We start from the raw sequence: 23,118 nt of genomic DNA on the forward strand, positions 1-23,118 counted from the left end.
ATTCTTCCCCCACTTAAATAGAAAATCTGAAAAATAACTCCTTTATCCACTTTTGGTAAAAATGTGTTCAGGATTTTATATTATTTTAAGCCACAATATTTAGAGAAAGATCTTTATTTGCTTTACACAGCAGTAAAAATTATATATTATAGGTTGCATGTGTGTGGGCTCAGTCATTATGTCATGTCCAATTCTTTTGTGAGCCCTCTGGACTGTGGTCCACCAGGCTCCTCTGTCCATGGGATTTCCCAGGCCAGAATACTGGAGTGAATTGCCATTTCATTCGCCAGGGGATCTTCCCAACCCATGGATCAAACCTTTGTCTCCTGCATTGGCAGGTAGATTCTTTACCACTGAGCCACCTGGGAAGCCCATATTATACATTAAGATACTATAATATCACCATGATATATAATTAATATTGCCTTTCAAAAAGTTTTACCACAGTTTTTAAAAAAAACCTGAACGTGATTTTTAAGCTGTACGTTTTCTTCAAAAGAAGAAATTCCAAGCTTTTACTTAGGGGAAAAAAAAAAAAGTATATTTGAAAAAAATTTCCTGCTAGGAAAAATCTGGGATTCAATGCATCATTCATATTTTCTTCTTTTTTCTCTTTTTTTCCAACATTTCTACTGTTTTTCTCTTCTTGGCTGACACCAGGCTGTTTCCCCTTGTTGGCTTATTACTGTCACCAGTTAAACTACATTTCTCTGCGTCTGGTTTTGGCTGCTTTTCTTCCTCCTGGACTGCATGGCCAGATTCCTCTTTGTTGCGTCTGGACTGTTCTTTACTTACTAAAACACAAGAGACAGGGTGTTTAAAGGCTGTTTTTCCCTCTAAGGTAAAATAAGTTGACAATAAAGTGAAGTTATCTGGCACTCCTCCACCTCAAGAGATAGCTTAAATTTTTTTAAAAGATCGGTTTCACTTACCAGGAGCAGGCTCGGCGGCAGCAGGCGGGCTTTCTTTTGTGTCTGTCCTTCTGTCCAGCCACACCCCAAGACACGTCAGCCTGGCGTTCGTGTTTATTTCACACAATAGAGACGGGGAAACTTTCTATAATGTGAGAAAGAAAATGTGAGATAACATAAAGGAATTTTAAATAATTTTGTTTCCATAACCAAGTTACCTTAATTAAAAACTTACACAGCATTTTCTTGAGTATAAAAGGAATACTGTTTAGAAAACACTTGTGACCTTGACTCGTGATTGGTTTGACTATGTCCACCAATTCCTAAGAAGCACTTCACTAAGGAAAGGCGCTATTTGATCTTGTTCAGTTCCAGGTTTTAACAAAGAACCTTGCACAAACTAGGTACTCAACAAACCACACTCAGAGACTGTTTTTAAGAGAATAAACCAACACTCTGTAAGAGGGAGACTACCAGAGAATTTAAATGTGTAATTATCTGGTTCAAAACTATTGTTAATTCTACAATTGATCGCAAGTTCCCCATTTTTTCCTAGCAATGGCAGGATTTTTATCTAACAGAAGGTTATAGAGAAGATCATCGATACACAGAAGAGAAAAACATGCTGTTTCTCTGACTGAATGAGCAGGAGTTCTGGGATCCAGCCAGTTCAGACTCACCAATACCAACCCCTGGGGCAGCACTACGGAATCCTAATCTTAAAACCATGAATATCAATCAGGCCTTGAAGAGATGTAACATGTAAAAGATCTGTGCCCAATGAACCTTTAAGAAAATCCACCTCACTTAACTCAAAGTCATACTGACAGTAAGACCTGCATTTGGTTTATTTATATTGTGTTGAGACACTGACCTTGTCCTGCTTAAGCTTCCACATTTTGATGAAACCATCACTCGATGCTGTAACAAGAACGTGATGCTCTGGAGTTTCAAAACTGAACATGTCTTTTACCCTAGGACAAAAACAGTGACACTGTAAAGGAGCCTTTCCTCCAGACAGTATGATGCTGCTAGAAAACTTCCAGGCACATAGTCTCGACTTTTCAAGGCTTCGGGTATTTCCAAACTGCTCAAACAACAGTGCCAAAAATTTAACATGCCTCACAATCCCATGAGTTGGTTGAGTCATTTTCAGGGTCTAAATTCCAAGATAGAATTGACTGTCAACCATACCTTAAGAAGGACTTGAAAAGATGATAGACAACTATAATCAGATTATCAGGAATAAAAGGAATTATCAGGAATTAAAGGAAATAAAGATATTCAAACCCCCTCCACCTCAGGAAACTATTGAGAGAAAGACCGAGGCCTCCTCCCCTTGTCCTCAGGGCCCACCACCCACCTTCTGAGCTACTATCATTTTCCTTCTGGATTATGGAGTAAACTAACTGGCCTCTCGGCTTCCATTTTTGCACCCTAACAACTTTTAAAAAAATCAAACCTTGTTATTCCCAGGCTTAAAATTCTACAGAGGTAGGTTCGGTTTCAAAACACCACAAGAGGGAGGAAGTGGCTGGGACATAGAAAACCCAGCACCTACAAAGGCATTTGATATATAACTCAAACTCCTTCCCACAACATGTCAGGCCTGGCACCATCTGGCTCCCTCTGACCCAGTGACAGTCTTCTATCTGTTCCTAAAATACACCAAGCTCTTTTCTCCCTCAGGGCCACTGTGCCTACAATTCTCTGTTTTAGAAATAGCTCCTTTATCCCAAAGGTCTCATTCCCCCTTCCCCGATCATCCCATCCAAATAAGTTACCTGTGTTATTCCCAAATTGTAATACCTATTTCCTTCCTGTTAGGATTACCTGAGTTCTTGTTTATCCTATTTGTTGTCCCTGATAAGATAAGAGCCAGGAGAGTGCAAGCTCCTGCTGCAGTCTTTCATTACTGACACTCAGCGAATACTTGTTAAACGAACAACCAAATATCCATGAAGAGCTACATGGCCTTGAAGAATAGGCTCCCTTCCCCAAAACTAGGCGGGCAGAAACCAGGGCCTGTCTAGTGAGTGCAGTATTCTATTTGTAAAGAGAGATTTCTTAAAGCTAAACTATGACACAGAAAACGAAAACTGAGAGTTGTCTGGGACTTCCTTGGTAGTCCCATGGCTAAGGCTCCACGCTCCCAGTGCAGGGGACCCGGATTCGACCTATATCCCACATGCCACAGCGTGCTGCAACTAAGACTCTGTGCAGCCAAATAAGCATTTTTAAAAATAACTAAGAATTGTTTGAAACATAAAAGAACATGCAAATAAAACACATGATCACCGTTTTACAAAATTACAGCAGAAAAAGCAGGAGCAGTAAACTCCTGGGTGGTTAGAACTGGGTTGGTTCCCTTCTCCATCACCTAACAGGGTGGTAACCTTGGTCCGGTTATTAACCATTGACCCTGAGACTCACGTCTGCCTGCAGAGATACAGTGAGTGGTAAGAGGTGACGGAGATGGATGCAAGACAGAGGTCAACATGTCATTTATTTCTCCTGCAGGAAAAGCAGAGTGTAGGAAGGGGCCACTGGACAGGCAAACAGAGGGAAAATAGACAAGAGTGGTTGGGGCAGAGCTAATTTTTTTTTTCCCACTCAAGTATGAATTGAGGGTTCCAGGCCCCAAGTGTAATGAAATTATTGAGAAAATAAGTCTGTTGTGCCAATGACTAGTCCTGGTGACGACTTCACCACTTTTGCATCACTATGGCCAAGACAACATTTCCACCATCCTCTTGGGAAAAAAAAAAAATCAGCTATGTAGATATGTCTATTTCTGTAGTCGTTCACAAAAAAGTCTGCCTTATGAAGCTACTGCATTTATAAGAGACCCTCCACATACAAGCACACAGAGATTAGTGTGTTAAAAAAAAAAAAAAAAAAAAAGTACCTGTTTTCATGAGCTTTAAACTCAGAGAGGCATGTTAGGGAATCACAGTCAAAAAACCTTACAACCTCTTCATCTCCAGCCACTGCGAGGACAGATTCCTAACAGAGGGGAAAATAAAACACACATTAACACCCAGAATGTCATCAACAACTCTGACCATCACCATATACACTCAGCTCCCACCATTGACTTCCGATCACTTACTGAAAGAAATGTAACAGAAGACACTCTCTTTTCATTTGTGATGGTGCCACTGACGGATGCAGTGTCGAGCTGATAGACGTCTATTCTGTTCAGTATGACAACTACGTATTTCTCTCCTTTTGGCGACCATTCCACTATGTGAGCACCTGTAAGTTACAAGAACAAAGCTGTTGTATTTCACAGATAAAAAAAAAAAACTGATCAGGGGTCATAAAAAAAAATACCAAATATTTACACTGTGCACTTTCACATCCATTATGCCATTAAACCTTCACAGCAAACTTATGATGCATATTTTTGTTAAATTTTAGACAAGGAATTGGTTTGAAGAATCATTAAGGTCATACAGTTCATAGGTGGCAGAGCCATGCCAAAAATCCCAATAGAAAGAGGAGGGGAAAAAAGTGACCTAAGGCCTATGCTCTCAGAGAGAACCACCACCACATAAGGAAATAACTGTAGGTGTGCGGACACGAGAACTTGTGTGTATACACATTCACAGCCTATCACATTTTCAAATGCATTCTAAACAAAAACACTCACTTTAGGCTTCCCTGGTGGCTCAGTGGTAAAGAATCCACCTGCCAGTTCAGGAGACATGGGTTTGATCCCTGATCTGGGAAGATCCCGCATGTCTCAGAGCAGCCAAGTCTGTGTTATTGAGCCCTCATGCCTTAGAACCTACGCTCCACAACAAGAGAAGCCACTGCCGTGGGGACTGCACGCCACAGCAAAGAGCAGCCTCCAATCGCTGCGACTAGAGAAAAAGCCCTCACGATGACCAAGATCCAGCACAGCCAAAGATGAAATTTAAACAAAGTCAAAAAACACTCACTTTGTTTTATGTTTTTTATGAATGCCGATCTTCCTTCCACAAGATTCCATGTTCTGCAAAACAGGAAGCTCATTTACCACATAATCACTGACTGACCATGTGTAAAGCTAAGTTTAATGAAGACACAAACGAACATTTACTACGTGGCCATTCAGAAGAACTACCTTCTTTCTTATGGCAATGCCCGAAATATTTCCTATCAAGCAAGATTAAAACTCGCTCTGTTCCCACAGTCCTTTCCTCTGCTGAGTTCACTGTATTTTCAAAAGGCTTCACTTCCTAAAAGTCCTCTTTATATAGACCCCTCTCTACTCCACAGCTGACGATTGCAATGTAGCATGTGTGTCTGAATTTAGAGCTTTTCATTTCCCCCCGCCTTTCCTTATGAAAAGGTTCATAAGCGTTCAGCTTTACCCTGGTGTCTGACAATGGCAGACAGTATAGAAACAGTACCAACACCAACTTCCCTGGTGGCTCAGATGGTAAAGAATCTGTGTGCAATGCAGGAGACTTGAGTTGGGAAGATCCTCTGGAGAAGGGAAAGGCCACCCACTCCAGTATTCCTGCAGGACAGCTACTCACAGGGGCGTGGGCTCTTAAATTTGAAGACCAAAGTCCACAGCTTAGTAAAGGTGCTCCTGGGCCTTCATGACTCACCTCAGTGTCTTATCTGTACCCACAGACAGGGCCAACTTGCCAGATGGGTGAATGGAAAGGAAGGTCACATGTCCTCTAAAAGGAAACCAACAGTTAGCCCCCAGCTTGACTGGCACCTGGAGAACACTGAGAGCAGGCGGGACTCACTTGTGAGCTCTGATCGACTTCAGGCACTCCCATCTCCTTGCGTCCCAGACACAGATGAGGCCGTCCTCGGCCCCGCTGATCAAGTGCCTGTTGCCATGGAATTTCAGGCAAGTGATCGTGCCTGTGGAAAAACCAATCAACGGTCTCTGTTACGTGTACTCACGTCTGCAGCTGCAGTGCCAAGCCAGCCACAGACCTTTCGTGACTGAATGAGCATGGCCATATTCCAGTAAACCTGCATTTATAGAATCAGGCCATCAGCCCAGATTTGGCCTGCAGACTGCTGACTCCTCTGGCTGCAAAGTCTAAATATTTATATTTTGTCCTTTTCAGAATAGAATATGAACCCCTGGGTCAGTGCTGTCTCTGCACAAATCCAGATCGATTCTTCACATGGCTCTTTATACTGAAAGTCAAAGATCTGTGAGGAATAACTGTGCACACACCCCCTCTAAAAACCAAGAAAAATATGTGGGCCTATGTACTCCTCACAGTGGGAGATTCTAGCCATGTCTACCCACGTCTTCCTCCTTCACTCTTGTCTTATTTCTTATTTTGGAAATGCTGTTTTCCCATATCTTCTACTACTTCTGCCCATGATTCTACCTGTTACCTGGAAAAGAGCTTATGTACTACCAGCTGTTTGAAAACAACACTTGTATAAGAAATGAAAGAAATCAAGAATCCTGTTTCATTCATCCCCTATCTAAACTCTTCCCAGGTCAAACTCTGTCTTGAGGTTGAACATCTGTGCAGACCAGGTACAGACCAGACTTGTTCAGCTTATGTCTCCAAGCCCAAGGGAGGGAGAAGCCTTCCTTGTATGAACTGGGACTAGGAGACAGAGGAAAAGGAATGCACACTTAAGTCACCCAAAGCTGAGCTGCTTCCGAAAAGCAAGACACTTGTCAAAGTAGCTAAGGACTATCTCACAGGGCACTTAAGGAGGACACTGATCACTCCAAATTTCTGCTACGAACAAACAGCAGACTCGCAGCTGGCAAGAACCTCTGAAATAGATGAAAGGTAGTGTAAAAAAAAAGGGGTATTTGTCTTATCTGCCTTTTGTTGCAGAAAACTACTTTCCTCAGGCAAGTTTTTCCTAACTGAGCACCTGAGTAAGAGGCTCTACTGTCCTGAGTTCTTCCTTCCCCTTCTTCTCCTGGAGCACACGTGAACCCCCTCCCTGTCTGTCGCCTGGAAAGACGCAGTGACAACAGCATATGATGCTCAACACTAGGGGCTTCCCCCTCGGCTCAGCTGGTAAAGAGTCCGCCTGCAATGCAGGAGACCTGGGCTCGATCCCTGGGTTGGGAAGATCCCCTGGAGAAGGGAAAGTTACCCAGTCCTGTATTCTGGCCTGGAGAATTCCACGGACTATACAGTCCATGGGGTCGTAGAGAGTTGGACACAACTGGGCGACTTTCACTTTCACTTCACTGGGGAATAAATCACCTGTTGGGTCTGTCTGTCCCCCAATCCTGGTGCTATCCTGCTCAACTTCACCATCAATGTGAAACCCCAGCTGTGACTAGGGGATCACTCCTCCTGACCTCCTCCACTCCAATAACCTCCACCTCCTTGCACTCCAGTCCCTCACATGGCTATCCCCTGGAGCTTTTCCACAGTAAATCTCCAGCTCTAAGAATCTATCCCCTGACCGCAACCTCTCACTGTTCCAGCCCTTCCCGGCCTTCCTCCACTCACGCTCGCCTGCTTTATGTTCTGGAGATCTGCAGATCCTTGACACCCTACTCTCTCTAGGCCAACAACCTATTCTTTGTCCAAAACCCTCTGTTCCCATGTAAATCAATCCTTCTCTCACACACACCAAGTAACTTTCCTTTGACTACAGAAGTGTGTATAGCCTACTGCAAGCAGATGTCCATCGACAGCTTCTGACTCCAGCAGGCAGGCTCTCTGCTGGTTCTCAGCGTCTCTCCCACACTCACACTGCCAGCACCTTCCTCAGGCCTGCACTGCTCTCTGCCCCCATTCAATCCCAACCTCCTCCACTCGGGGTCCCCTGGGATCTGACCCCACTGCCTCTCCAGCCACCCCAACCTCCCTGTTAGCCTTCTCAGAACACCGAGCGCCTTACACGTCCCCAGGCACACCAACAGTCAAAAAAGCACAGGCTGAAGCTGCAGGCTCAGGTTCTGGTTTTAGCATTTTGCGACCGTGGGCAGTCCTGTGACACCTCTGAGGCTAGGCTTCCTCTTCTCTGAACTGAAGCCACAGCTGGCCTCTCCTGGCACAGCGCTGGGCACCTGGCCCTCTCCCAGAGTCAGCTTCTCCCATGGCGCGGCCACTTGTGCCCCTTGCACGGCCTGCCCTACCCTGAGCATCCTTTTCTCCATCTTGCCAGTTTCACCTGCCCAACAACTGACCTTTTCTTATAAAACAGTTGATTTAATGTCATTTTAAGGAAGCTTTCAATGAAAACTTGCTTCCTCCTTCTGCCCCACTAGACTGAGTAAAGTGTTTCCATTCTGGCCCGATACAGACTGTGAATAATGTAAGGATAAAGAACCACATTTTGTCCACTTCTGTATTTCCTAGCACAGATTCTGCTCATGAGACACTTATGAATTGTTCAGCTGAAGTCGAACCATAAAGTAGTAATGCCTCAACACTGTTATCTGAAAGGCCACGATTTTCTTACCATTGTGATGCATGAGCGCCCCATGGTCGACTTTCTTTTTCATGTCGTAAATGTGAATGGTTTCATCTTTGCTCCCTGTGACTACAAAGCGGCTGTTGACAGCCACCGCTGATAAGGAGGCAGTGTGGGCGTGGTGGGTGAAGTCGGCCACAGGAGCCCATCTCTGCTGTAGGGAAAAGCACGTGGTCAGTGAGCGCCACGGTCACATCACAGCTCCCTACAGAGAGGTAAGTGGCTTCATGATCCATGAAAACTGAATGGATTCTACGAACGGAGAAAAGACAGGACAGATTCACAGAATTGAATAAAGAAGGGACAGTAAGAGAAGGGGAAGGCAACAGTGAGCACCATGACTTTAAAAACAATTACGAAGACTGGACTGGGGCTTCCCAAGTGACTCAGCAGTAAAGAATCCACCTGCCAATGCAGGAGATGTGGGTTTAATCCCTGGGTCGGGAAGATCTCCTAGAGGAGTAAATGGCAATCCACTCCAGTGTTCTTGCCTGGAAAATCCATGGACAGAGGAGCCTGGCAGGCTACAGTCCACGGGGTCACAAAAAAAAAGACTCGACTGAGCACATTTACGGACGAAGATTGGGCTACAGGGACTTTAAAATCTCATCCAATCCCTTAACTCCTCAGCAGGTTTACTTATCCGTGAACCTCCATACCGTTCATTCACTCACATGTCCAAATTTTGATTTGAATTTATTCACTCAAACACTGAATGACTATTACGTGCTTGGCACCATTTGACACAGTGAACGAAACACACAGAGCAGTGAACAAGAGAAACAAAAGCACGTATTCCAACGGAGCGTCATTCTGTAGGAGTGACAAGACAGTATGATATCACACAGAGCATGTATCTATATAACAACAAGACCTATAAAGAAAAATAAATAGTATTTGCATTAATATCAATATAAGCTCTGGAGAATGACCAATAATGAGGTCTCAAGACCTCTACGCTTGCTGCGATGTAACTCTCAGATTGAACGAATGAGATTTGCTCAGTGCAAAGAATGACTGCTGAATACACACACATATCCTGCCTCCCATAAAAGGACATACATCATGAAGTATTAGCAAAATGAATAAACCAAGGAAGAAATAAATTCACCAAATTTGTTCAAATACACTTAGGAAGTGTTATAAATTAATTCCTAAAAAACGACAGCAAAATAGTCCTTCTGTCAATCAGGACAGAATAGCCCTCTTTTGAGTAAAGGTGCAACATTCCTGAGGGGCTGCTGTGGCCATAAATCAGAGAATAACCTTTGTCTGTACATCTTACAGAACATTCATCATCGGGGCTACTGCCTGAATAGCTTTAGAGGCAGTACTAGGTAATAGTTAAGAGCTTTGAGAGAGAGGGGAGGGAGGCTCAAGAAAGAAAGGATATTCATGTAACTATGGCTGACTTGCGGTCTTGTAGGGTAAGATCCAACACAATGTACAGCAATCTTCCTCCAATTAAAAAATAAATTAAAAAAAGAGCTTCAAGCATGGGAGACAGCTTGAAAGGTGAGTCCCAGGTCAGCCAATTATTAGCTCAGTGGCCTTGAACAAGCAGCTTAACTCATCTCAACTTCTGGATTCTCATCTGTAAAAGGGGGACAACTGCATCTGCCTCAGAGGATTGCTGTGAGGATGACTACGTGTCTGCAACATGGAAAGCGCCGTTATTACAAACAATAACACCATCAGTAGCGTCATCTTCTGAGTGTTCAGACCACGTCACCTTTCAACCAGAGGCAGATGAATAACCAGAGTACACAACAAAATAAACAAAAGCAATTTAACTAAGCTACATACTTCCAATTTTCTGGTTAACTCAAAACTGACACCACAACATCTTCATAAAGAAGTACTCAATAATTTCTAGGAAATTATCTAAGGAAGTCCTTTAGAGGGAAAACACAGTACTGGGCTAAAAATTAGATCTTATTTCTAGTAGGAAATTTCTGGGTATTTCCTAACTACCTGTTTGAGCACTCCCAATTTACTTAACTTTTATATTACTACACGTAGTAAAATACTGAACATTTTTGGTGGTCTTGAGTCTCGTCAGACTCTGCAACCCCGTTTTCTGTAACAGGACAAGCTCCAGGGGGGTCTGTAGGCAAGAACACTGGAGCGGATGGCCATTTCCTTCTCCAGCGGATCTTCCTGCACAAGAGACTGAACTCTCGTCTCCTGCACTGGCAGGCGGATTCTCTATCACTGAGCCACCAGAGAAGCCCACAATACTTACCATACTTTGTTGTAACCTTTTCTCTACGTTACTTGCCTTCCTCATCATCTCCCTACGTGGTTAAGCTCTCCAATGCAGAATCCATACGTATGGCTTCTTCGCACCTTCACTGCAAGTAATGGTCCCCACTAGAAGGGCCCAATAATTAACTGGTGTCGTTTTACCAACGAAGCGTTTACCTGAATCCAGCGCGAATAATTTGCTAAAATTCCAGGACAAAAACTCAGGGAAAGAGCGAACTGTTCTTTCAACTTATAGAAACGACTCTTAAATTCATAACCGGCGGCCCACAGGCCCGATTGCAGAAACGCAAACTTGCTTTGTGCGCCGTAGTCACGACGTTCACTACAAAAGCCAGATGCCACGTCTTATTAAATGCCTTCTCCATGCTTCAAACGGCTAAGTATATTCTTAGTATATGTTCTAAGAATATTCTACGTGTATATTCTAAGTATACTCTAAGTCTCTTGAGTTTCATTCATCGATGAAACCCTAACACAGCAGACAATGTGCTCCTCTGAGGTGCTGTTTACCTAGGCCGCTGGGAACCAGGCCTGACGCCCCGCCTCCCCACCACCCGCGGTCCCTGCGCGCGCGGGCTCTCACCTCGCGGTGGCCGTCGCCCACGGGCTCAGGGTGTACAGCGAATCCAAAAAGGACCTGCTCGTAGCATCCAGCAACCACCTCCATCCAGCGGCGAACGCGTCTCCTCCTCAGCGAACCTGACGCGGCGCAGGGCGGAAGTGACGACAGCGGATGCGACGGGAAGGAGGGTCCTTCCCGGTCGGCGCTCAAGTTACGTCAGGCCCGTGGGGCTGCCTTTTAGATGCCTGCATCCATGATGGAGGTGGGGGAGGGGAGCGGGTGGTTTCCGGCGGGTCAGACGGAATTTCTAGACGATCAGGCGGAATTTCCAAGGAGGGAATAAGGAAGGACGCCCCTTGACGAGGTTGCTCATTTCAAGGAGGGAAAAAAACCTGGGGGCCAGCAAGCATTTTCGAGGGAGCCTTGCGCTAGGCGCTTCCGAGGCGAGTGGGCTAGACAGCCTCTGCGGAGGCCCCCCGTTTCCGGGGCGTCTACGGAAGGGGCGGGCACTTCCGGTCAGGGCGGGAGTCGGAGAGCGCGCCCGGCGCAGCAGCGAGACGTGTGTCTGTGGATTTCGGGCTGCGATGGCGAGTAGGGAGCTATGTCTCCTACTTGTGCTGGAAGCCGTTTCTCGCTCTCATTCTCTGTAACTGGAGGAGGAGGGGTGGCCTTTAGGGTTCGCCTTGATCGGAGGGGTCCGGTTCCCGCGCTCCCGCCCGGGCCGCATAATCTCGCCCAGCACCTTTTCTTCCTTCTTGGTTATGGCTTGACGAACCCTTAAGGACTCGTCGGCCAACGTTGTGGCACATTCCTGAGAAGGACAAAGACCCTTTACCCGAGGGGAGTAAAGACAGTACTTGGAAGATGACGGGTCTAGTCATCCTTGGTGAGTTTCCGGAAGGCAATCTCATTTAATTTCTTTTCACCACCTTTCCCGAGTTAGCTGCAAAGTCAAACGGTAATAAAAGCCAGTATGAGTTGCTCAGTCGTGTCCGACTCTGTCCCGTCTCCTGTGTCCATGGGATTCTCCAGGCAAGAATACTGCAGTGGGTAACCTTTCCCTATTCCAGGGAATCTCCCGACCCAGGGATCTAACCCAGGTCTCCCGCAATGCAGGCGGATTCTTTACCAGCCGAGCCACAAAGGAAGCCCAAGAATACTGCAGTGGGTAGCCTTTCCCTACTCCAGGGGATCTTCCCAACCCAGGGCTCGAACCCGGGTCTCCCGCCTTGCAGGCAGATTCTTTACTGTCTTGAGCCGCAATGAAAGCAAAGATAGTCGTAGTTTAGATTTGAGATTTTCGTGAAATATAAAGATTCAGAGATGTGTCAGAAAGGACAGCTTCGTACAGACTTCCAACAGAGTAAATATCGGAGCGTAAATGACGCTTACTCCTTGGAAATAAAGTTATGACCAACCTAGATAGCATATTCAAAAGCAGAGACATTACTTTGCCAACAAAGGTTCGTCTAGTCAAGGCTATGGTTTTTCCTGTGGTCATGTATGGATGTGAGAGTTGGACTGTGAAGAAGGCTGAGCGCTGAAGAATTGATGCTTTTGAACTGTGATGTTGGAGAAGACTCTTGAGAGTCCCTTGGACTGCAAGGAGATCCAACCAGTCCATTCTGAAGGAGATCAGCCCTGGGATTTCTTTGAAAGGAAGGATGCTAAAGCTGAAACTCCAGTTCTTTGGCCACCTATGCGAAGAGTTGACTCATTGGAAAAGACTGATGCTGGGAGGGATTGGGGGAAGGAGGAGAAGGGGACGACAGAGGATGAGATGGTTGGATGGCATCACTGACTTAATGGACGTGAGTTTGAGTGAACTCCGGGAGTTGGTGATGGACAGGGAGGCCTGGCGTGCTGTGATTCATGGGGTCGCAAAGAGTTGGACACGACTGAAGCTCCCTACCGGTGAATATGACTATGGGAGGTTGAAACATACGTTGCTGCGACTTTTGTCAACTCACCCCCATCCCCTTTAGACTGTAGTACAGGCCTGTAGCGCTTAGCCTCTTGTCTCTGAGGACGTTTGTTCACCGATGTTCTGAATCGTCAGTACGTGTTTAACTCGGATTTGTTTTAATCGATGCTGGTTTGGGTCTTGTACAAATGAGGTTATTTTGGTTGTCATTTCAGCACAAGGAAAGCCTTCTGCGCGCTTTGGCGTCTGTACATGTTGGGACTCCTCAGGCACTGAAATACTGAAGTCCAGCTCATTCTCAGTCTCTTGAAAACTGTGTTCACTGTTGGACAGTACTGGCACAGGTGAGAAAGATTGCAGGTTCATTTCCAGACCCTCCAAGTAACGTGTCACACAAAATCTTTTCTTTCCCAATGTTAGGTGTATATTATACTGCACTCTATTATAGTGTGCAATCCCATTAGTCTTGGGCTTCCCTGGTAGCTCGGTTGGTAAAGAATCCACCTGCAGTGCAGGAGACCCGGGTTCGATACCTGGGTTGGGAAAATGCTCTAGAGAAGGGAAAGGCCACCCACTCCAGTATTCTGACCTGGAGAATTACGTGGACAGTCCATGGGGTCTCAAAGAGTTGGACATGACTGAGCCACTTTTACTTTCACCATTATGTCTAAGAAAGGCATAGTCTTTAATTGAAAAATATTTTATTGCTAAAAAGTCCTATCACTTGAGGCTTAACAAGTCCTAGTAGCAACATCAGAGATCACTGATCACCATACAAAATAGACTAATAATGATCAAGTTTGAAATATTCTAAGAATTACCAAAATAAGACAGAGGGACCCAAAGGAATCAAATGCTGTTGGGAAGTGGTGCTGATAGCCTTGCTCCGTGCAGGGTTGCCAGAAACTTTGATTTGTGTTTTTTAAAAAAGCTGGATCTATAAAGGACAATAAATTGAAGTACAAAAAAAAAAAGGAGATACAGCTGTAATTCCTTCACTTTGCTAGTTATGTTATTATGTTAGTCCCAAATTGTTTTACTTTTTAAATTCTTTTTTTGTATCTTGCTTGTTTTTCTGGTGGCTCTTCTATCAAAGAACCACTAAATCAGAGGCGTGTGAATTGCTGTAGGGGTGTCCCCTGGGCATGGGATGAAGTAAGGAGGACATTTCTTGAAGTCTAATTTTCTTTTTAAATACATGACTCTTCGCATATCTTTATTTTAGGGGGAAGTGGTAGTCTCTCATGCAAAAAGAAAAGGAACACTGAATAAAATTGTTTCAGAATCATGTGCTCTATGTATTTTGTTGCTTCAGGAATCCCCCTGGTGCCCCGCCTCATTACCCCAGTGAAATTTCAAATGCTGTTTGTAAAGAATTAGCATTCATTTGAAATTAATTTTAACATGTCATGATAACAGGGTAATTATCATAGTCAGCATCTATTACTATGCTTGTCAATTACAATCTGGTACATGGATTGTCACACTTTTACCTGCTTAAGTATCTGTCACATTTTATTTTTAATTAAGTTTTATTGGAGTGAAGTACGGTAAAGTCACATTTTAGAGAAGAGCCTTGTGGCTTAAGAAAGTCTTCTGCTCCAACCTGGAGACGTTTAGAATAGCGTGAAAACCACAGTGCACGCGACATAAGTGTAAAATGGTTTTTCCTCCTCTTATTTTTTTAATTGTAAAAAGTTAGTGGAGCTAGGCATAGAGCTTAGAAGACCTTGGAGCATCTGGTCCTGGGGCTCCTAACGTGGGAGAATTGATGGATAAGTTTTGGGACTTGTGAATGCCCTGAAATTATACTCAGAATTGTATGCGTTCGTTTATGGAAGAGAGCATTCGTAGGATTTCGTCACATTTTCAAAAAGATTAATGCCTCTAAAGCTAAAATACTCTAATCTGGTCTGAGGATATAAATGGAGAAGTCGGTCCAAAACTCTCCCACAACCACACAGCTCGGCAGCAGGAGACTGTGGTGTTGCTGCTCCTTTCACTTCTCCTTGGGCTCCAGTGTTGTCTCTTAACGAAGAAGAAAAGTGGTTTTTCTCTGTCTAAAGAAAAACACACAATGCAATATACACCTACTCAAGTGGATTCAAACAGCATACTTCCTGCCAAGCCGCGTGTTCTCTTTCCAAACACAGGGTGGCAAAAGCCATTCAGTCTCATTCTCAGAAAACTGCAATTGCCAAGAAACCACCAACCCCTGCACGATAGGGCTTATTAACTCTAAAGCACAATGGGGTTTTTAGTTTTGCGTTTATATTATTGATAGAAAAGCTTTTTGCGCTTGAGCCAGGCATTGATTTATTCATTCATTCAACCAGTGTTTAGTAAGCACTTGGCTTTGTTTGGTTTGCTAAAGAAAAAAAGCCAGTCTTTGTTTTGCGGGGTGGGTGAGGGTGGTTAGAAGGTCGATATACTGAGCTAAAAGCAGGATACTGTGGAGAGAAATTGGCCTTGTTAAAAATCTCATGTGAGTCTAATGCTGCACTGTTACACTCCTTTCACAGTGTCATAGGTAGCAAGTCTGTTAAATTTGAGGACTACAGAGAGTGCGTGTGCTTGTATTCTCAGAGGACTTTGATCTCCTCTGCATGTAGAGCTCAGGGAGACAGAAAGTGGGCTACTTTCCCTAGACCCAGACCTGAAAGAAATTGTTTCACCTGCTTCATGAGAATAATCAGGTGAACTATGGGAGGTTTGCATTTGAGACTTTTGGAGATCAAAGCAATATTTGTGAACTCTTCCTTGTCACCATCATCTAAAATTCTGCCTGAATGTCCATCTTCGTCTCTGGAGTCTTGCTCATAGCATCTGGCCCCTGCCGTCTTCCTGGGTGGGTGCAACATGCCTTAAAGACTTCCTCGCAAATCCCAGCCTCCTACCACCGTATCACGAAGGGTCAGCTCCCACATTCCTTTCCCGCTACAGCTCCATCTCTCACTCATAGAAAACATTTTCATTGTCTAAAAAAGTCCAAAATAAGAGAAGGAAAAAAGATAATGCTTTTCTGAAAGAATCTTAACTGATAACATGAAGTTTGATTTCTAAGCTGCTACAATATTTAAGAATAGTTTTTTTCTAAAAAATTCAATAAACTGTGAATACAGCAAAAAAAAAAAAAAAAGAAGCAGGCTCCCAGATAACAGAGAACAAACCAGTATTACAGTGTGTGTTGGGTGGGGTCGGGGGGGCAGGGGAGGCACAAACTGTTGGGTTAAGATTGGCTCAAGGGTGTATTGTACAACATGGAATATAGCTCTAATAGCTGTTAATGGAAAATAACCTTCAAAATGGTATTAAACATTTTAGGAAATTACTATTTTTTAATGTTTCTTTCAATTTTCCACTCCTCGCCGCCAATTCTCGTTAACTATGCCCATTGCTGCTGTGCTCTGCTCAGCTGTATCTGAATCTTTGCAGCCCCATGGACTGTTGTCCCCCAGACTCCTCCATCCATGGGATTCTCCAGGCAAGAATACTGGAGTGGGTAGCTGTCAGGAAGCATTTAACAGGAGGCTTCCTGTATGCTGTTCTGGATCTGTCAGGAATTCTCTGTTCCTTATTAATTCCTGAATATTCAGGAATTAGGAGAGGCAAGCCTCTCCCAGGGGGCTGAGGAATCCAGGCATTTCCTTCCTTAGTTTTTCTATACGTTAATAAGTACCCTCTTCCTTTTTATGAACCATATGGTAAAAGTGATTATTTACAACTCTCTCTCTCTTTAATATGGATTGCCTATGTTTTTTAAGTCTGGAATTTTAATCTTTATCTTTGCTGAGAATAACTACAGTATATATGCCCACACCATGTTGATTAAAACACCTTTGCTCCATCGGAGCTTTGGTCCCCGTGTCTTGCTTGCTTTCTCTCTCTCTCAGGCTGTTCCTTTGGAGTGCAGAGGCTCTCTAGTTCACTTTACTGCCCTGGCTTCTAAGACCCTCTGTAGAAGGCGCTCTGTGCCTTCACCCCATCGAGAAGGCGCCTGAGGCCTCCGTGAACAGAGCAAGCCCCGTGCAGGGGCTTTATTGGCTTTCTGCGTAAACCAAGGAATATCAGCCTCTTTCTCTATCCTTTACTTTCTTATCGGCTGACTCCGGACCACCAGGTTCCGGTCCATTAAAGGACCTCAACAAGTGGTGCCCAGAACAGGAGCTTGGTATACATATGCAGATTCGGACGGATGGAGTGACCCCAGGGCCCACTGAGGCCGGTAAGTACTAAGAGATAGGTAAAACGGCTGGAAAGCCCCATCACTTTGCTACTTTACTTCATCACTTAAAGGTCAGGGACTTAATAAAACATATGCTGATTTTTTAGCTAGATTACAAACTGCTATTTCGCATACTGTAATTGGAGAAGAAGCCAAAAGGCAACTAGAGAAATTACTTGCTTATGAAAATGCAAATCAGGAATGTCAAAAAGCTATAGCTCCATTTCGTGAGACAGGGACTATTACTATTTGAAGGCTTGTTGCAATCTAGGATTAGAAACTCAAAAGATGCAAATGATAGCTGAAACAGTGGTTGCTGCCTTAAGAAAGGAAAATGAAGGATGCTTTACATTTGGAAATAAGAACCATTTAAAAAGGGACTGCTCTAAGAAAGCTAAAAAATATATATATATAAAAATTAAAAAACCTCCAAAAATCTGTCCTCGCTGCTGTAGAGGACTGCATTGGGCCCAAGATTGTAAATCTAAATTTGACATTAAAGGGAAACGTATTCCGAGAAACTCCAAACAGGGGACCCACCCAGGTCCCCTTCAACAAAAACTGGGGCAAATTCCATCTTTTCCCTCAAACCCTCAACATCGGGAAGTGCTGCTGTTGATATACCAGCTTTGTTTTTAGATAATATGAAGTTAATGAGCTCTATTTAAATTAAAATTCACGTGAACTGAAAAATGTTTAATAATGTTTATTTAAATATAAATATAATTTGAATATAATTGCTAATCTAATTAAGACATGTCTTAAGTCATCAACATTATATAATACTTTTATTATGCCTAGGTTTAAGGTAAACTAAATTTGTCAACAAAAAGGTAACTATATATATAAATGAGATAAAAACTTTTAGATAAACTCTATTAAAATAATTACTTTTTAATAGAATAATCTATTATTATAATCTAAAATAATCTCTTGGGATTGGTATAACTTAAATTTCTAGAGCTGTACTGAACTAAATAATACAAGTTTATTAAATAGGTCATTTCCAAATAAAATAAGATTTTGAAACATTAATTACTAAACATTAACTTCCTCTTACAAAAAGTTTTTCTTACATAAAAACTAGAGATTTCAAACTATTAATATATAATGTATAATATATGTATAATGAATATATATATCGTAATATGATACAATTAATATACTCACCAATCTATAAAATGCTAATATACAAGACATTTCATAGTTGCTAAAAAAGGTAAGATAGATGCTTTTAATAAAAAGATATAAGATACGACAAACTCAGATATACATTCCACATTTTTCCTAGAGGCCACTGCTCATTTAACAAACAATACAATTATTAAAATAACTTGGAAGAATGACGAGCCTACTTGGACAGCAGTGTGGCCCCTCAGGAAAGAGAAATTACAGGCGGCTAAGGAATTTATAGATACACAACTAGAATTAAAGCATATTGAGGAATCTTGTTCTCCTTGGAACTCTCCTATTTTTGTTATAAAAAAGAAATCTAACAAATGGCGTCTCCTAACAGGCCTCTATCCATCACACAAGGTATTAAGCCTCGCGGTTTACAACCTAATGCTTTTATTTGGGCCACACCTCTTCGCGGTGAGGCTACACAAAACATTATAACTCACTTACTAGCTTGTTTTACAGTAATGGAAACTCCTAGTTCCATAAAAACAGACAATGGCCCTGCCCATATTTGTAGAGACTTTAAACAATTTTTACAGTATTTTTCTATTAAACATATTACAGGTATTCCTTATAACCCACAGGCACAAGACAGAGTCAAACACATCACACACTAAAGTTACAAATACAAAAAATTTTAAAAGGGGGAATACACAAGGTGCGCTACTGTCTTAACTAAAGCAGACTTTACTAGATTCCAACATAAGATATTTTCTAAACCTATAACTATCGTTAATATAGCTTTATTTGTTTAAAAATTTTTTTAACCTCTTCAGAAGATTCAACCCAAGGGGGGCCCCAGCATTCAAAATGGAGATGAAACAACAAGACCCCCAGGAAGAAGAAATTCTGATACGGGCTATGTCCGCTCTAAAGATCTCCAGAAAGCACCGCCCTCAGCGGCATCACCCCCATTATCTCCCCACTTGGGGACAAATAAAAACCCTTACTAATCGAGCTGAAAATTTGGTCTCTCAATAGGGATTGCCTGGGAATCCTGAATACATTCTGGCAATGCTCAGTCTTTTGGCCTGTACCACCCACCCCCCCACCCCCGCTCAAGCTCAACTAATCCCCAACCCATCTCTATTACAGGTGGTCGAATGAGCAGAGAGAGGACCAGTCGTTTCAGCTACTGACTACATATGCCCCCTCCCTAGTAGGAGGAGCCATCACACCCTGGGGAGGAAGGAAAACTAATTAACATTTCTTTAGGCTATGAAGTCTTTTCCCTGTTCAAGGGCCCAGCAGTACTACGCATAAACAACAAACTTGGGTTTTTGTCCTGCCTCCAAAAGAAGCCCTTCCGACGTAGCTTGGGTTATTTACTGTGAACCACGTTTACACTACTGAAAAGTTAGCTGCTAAGTCGCTTCAGTCGTATCCAACTGTGTGACCCCATAGACGGCAGCCCACCAGGCTCTCAGTCCCTGGGATTCTCCAGGCAAGAACACTGGAGTGGGTTGCCATTTCCTTCTCCAATGCCTGAAAGTGAAAGTGAAGTCGCTCAGTCGTGTCCAACTCTTAGCGACCCCATGGACTGCAGCCTACCAGGCCCCTCCATCCATGGGATTTTCTAGGCAAGAGTACTGGAGTGGGTTGCCATTGCCTTCTCCACTGAAACGTTAGGGAAAGAACAAAAAACATTATGTAAAAGGTTACTTATGAAACATTACCATGACAAAGGATTTCTTGGCTGGCTTAATGGTGGAATGGCACTCCCCCGCCCCGCCCCCCCCCGCCGCCCCCCCCCCCCCCCCCCCCGCCCTCCTTGAACTGCCCTGGATAAACACATTGAGCCTGAACAATGGGACATTTGGAAACTTGCTGCGAACACCGAAAAATTTGGAACTTGGACCGGACATTTCACAGAGACCTGTCGTCGTCATAGTAACTATCTCTTTTGCTGTAATCGGTCATACTTCATACAAGCCCATGTCCCACTCCCTTTTGTTACAGCTATAGGAAGTTTACAATTTAATAAGACTTTACGTTCCATAACTTGTATTAATTGCAAACTATATACTTGTCTTGCTATTGCTACTGCTAAGTCACTTCAGTTGTGTCCAACTCTGTGCGACCCCATAGACGGCAGCCCACCAGGCTTCCCCGTCCCTGGGATTATCCAGGCAAGAACACTGGAGTGCGTTGCCATTTCCTTCTCCAATACTTAACTCCTCTATTTATTTTAGCTACTCAATTTTGTGTTGTGCCTGTTCAATTCAATCACAGTGCCTACAACTGGGTACAAATCAAATTTCATTTACAAAATATACATGATAATGCCTCTCTGAATGTACATTTACTGCAAAAAGGAAATCTTTAAAACTTTTTCTAAAAATCTGCCCTCTTCCCCTAATTTGGAAACTTTAGCTGAACAAATTATCTGGCTAGACCCACGAAGATGGTTTCAAAGTATTACCACTATCAGGTCTGGAACTGTAACTTTGGTGATTGTCTTGATAATTATATTTGTTGTTTACCGTCGCCTTTCTATAAGGTTGGTTAATGCTAACCAAACTCATTGGGTCCGGACGTTTGTTTTTTTTTAAGAGTATAATAAAATAGGGGGAATTGTCAGGAAACATTTAACAGGAGGCTTCCTGTGTGCTGTTTTGGATCTGTCAGGAATTCTCTGTTCCTTATTAATTCCTGAATATTCAGGAATTGAGAGGCAAGCCTCTGGCGGGGGGTTGGGAGGGTGGGGGGGGGCAGGGGTGGTGCTGAGGAATCCAGGCATTTCCTTCGTTAGTTTTTCAATACAGTGATAAGTACCCTCTTCCTTTTTATGAACCATATGGTAAAAGTGATTATTTACAACTCTCTCTCTTTAATATGGATCGCCTATGTTTTGTAAGTCTGGAATTTTAATCTTTATCTTTGCTGAGAATAACTACAGTATGTATGCCCACACCATGTTGATTAAAACACCTTTGCTCCATCAGAGCTTTGGTCCCCATGTCTTGCTTTCTCTCTCCCTCTCTCTCCCTCTGTCTCCCAGGCTATTTCTTTGGAGCACAGAGGCTCTCTGAGTTCACTTTCCTGCTTGGGTGTCTAAGACCTTGCGAAGGTGCTCTGCGCCGTCACCCCATCGAGAGGGCGCCTGAGGCCTCCGTGAACAGAGCAAGCCCCGTGTCAGGGACTTTATAGGCTTTCTGTGTAAACCAAGGAATATCAGCCTCTTTCTCTTTCCATTACTTTCTTATCGGTCAACTCTGGACCACCAGGTTCCGGTCCATTAAAAGACCTCAACAGGTAGCCATTTCCTCCTCCAGGGGATCTTCCCAACCCACGGATTGAACCCATATCTTCGGCATTACAGGCAGATTCTTTAGCCCTGAGCCATCATGGAAGCCCCGACAATTATTTTTAATTTCAGGCAATTTACAGCAGTGGCTTAAACGAGATTTCTTTCTTAAGACAAAGGCTTTTAGAGGCAGGTTGGTCCAGTGCTGGTACAGGGAGTCTCCAGTCATCAGGGACCCTGACCTGTTTACTCTTTAAGATCCTGTGTTTGGTTGTGTGACTTCCCCTTTGATATCACTCATAGGCCAGGAGAGATGCAGAGGTCTTTTGGTTTCATCCATCACATCTGTAATCTCGGCTCTCGACCTGTGAGAAGGGCAGAAAACGACAGCAACAAACACCTTCCAGCTAAGCAGACTCCCTCTGCCCACAAAGCTTTCCTCAGCCCCCTTGTGATGGTGCTATTTACATCTTATTAGCTCGACTTTGGCCACCTGGCCACAAGGCACATTGCTACTTCGAAATAAAATCTAGGTTCTATTATTAAGGAAGAAAAGGAAACTGGATATTGGGTGGCCCCTAAGTGTGTGTGCACAGCTGCTAATCAACAACATCTCCCTTGAACACACAGGGAAATCACATTACTAGAGTATCAGCTCCACTGTGGCACCAATGCCAGGCACCTGCGTTGTGTATAGGAGGGGCTCAGTAAGTGATGGTGAATGGTTGAACGATTAGAATTCTTCATGATGATTATTTTTCACATTACAGGTAAATAGAAACTACATTAAACATTTGAATGGGGCTTCCAAGGTGGCCCTAGTGGTAAAGAATCCACCTGCCAGGAGACATAACAGACTTGGGTTCGAGTCCTAGGTCAGGAAGATCCCCTGGAGGAAGGCATGGCAATGCATTCCAGTTTTGCCTGAAGAATTCCATGGACAGAGGAGCCTGGTGGGCTACAGCCCAGAGGGTCACAAAGAGTCAGACACAACTAAAGCGATCTTAGCATGCACACAAGCATTTGAATAGTGGGCTCGTTATTAACAAGTTAACTAGTTATTAACAAGCCATTTCCATTAACAAGGAAATGGCCAGGCCCTATGTGTCCCTGTTTAGACTCAAAAGTTATTTTCTTAGGTTTTGACATTTTGTGTAGACTTGTTGCTCAAAGTGCATGGAAACTGGCAGAACCTCAGGCTCCCCTCCAGATAGAATTCAAACCCACATTGTAAACACACTCAGGTAATTTGAATGGGCCTTAAAGTTTAGGAAGCAGTTTGTTGTGCTTTAAAAAAACTACTAACTTACAGAGATATTTCTTTGAAAATTTTTCCATAGTTGCATTAAGCTATGGGTGTGTGTGTGAGATAGC

At 43.5% G+C, this 23,118-nt stretch overlaps 1 protein-coding gene and 1 long non-coding RNA gene across 4 annotated transcripts in view; one reads left to right on the plus strand and one right to left on the minus strand.

Moving 5' to 3' along the window:
- Window positions 1-98: 98 nt before the first annotated feature.
- PAK1IP1 (PAK1 interacting protein 1) lies at window positions 99-11,446 on the minus strand. Of its 2 annotated transcripts, none has more exons than XM_019986128.2 (10): window positions 11,191-11,446; window positions 8,328-8,490; window positions 5,663-5,783; window positions 5,516-5,590; window positions 4,859-4,911; window positions 4,024-4,169; window positions 3,820-3,917; window positions 1,786-1,885; window positions 933-1,056; window positions 99-794 (listed from the first exon to the last, which is right to left on the minus strand). In XM_019986128.2, the coding sequence occupies exons 1-10, from the start codon at window positions 11,272-11,274 to the stop codon at window positions 592-594; spliced, it is 1,167 nt and encodes a 388-aa protein (XP_019841687.2). In that variant the 5' UTR covers window positions 11,275-11,446; the 3' UTR covers window positions 99-591. The 2 variants fall into 2 exon arrangements, with proteins under 2 accessions (XP_019841687.2, XP_019841686.2); XM_019986127.2 differs by having other exon boundaries at window positions 8,328-8,493; window positions 11,191-11,438.
- A 188-nt stretch (window positions 11,447-11,634) lies between these two features.
- LOC109577253 (uncharacterized) overlaps window positions 11,635-23,118 on the plus strand; it is a 36,515-nt gene continuing 25,031 nt past the window's right edge. For both annotated transcript variants that reach the window (XR_002183508.2, XR_011563507.1), the window contains exons 1-2: window positions 11,635-12,055; window positions 13,309-13,437. This is a non-coding gene — a long non-coding RNA (uncharacterized lncRNA). The remainder of the gene's footprint in view (window positions 12,056-13,308; window positions 13,438-23,118) is intronic.

This window comes from Bos indicus, chromosome 23, assembly GCF_029378745.1.
Source record: "Bos indicus isolate NIAB-ARS_2022 breed Sahiwal x Tharparkar chromosome 23, NIAB-ARS_B.indTharparkar_mat_pri_1.0, whole genome shotgun sequence".
Taxonomy (NCBI): domain Eukaryota; kingdom Metazoa; phylum Chordata; class Mammalia; order Artiodactyla; family Bovidae; genus Bos; species Bos indicus.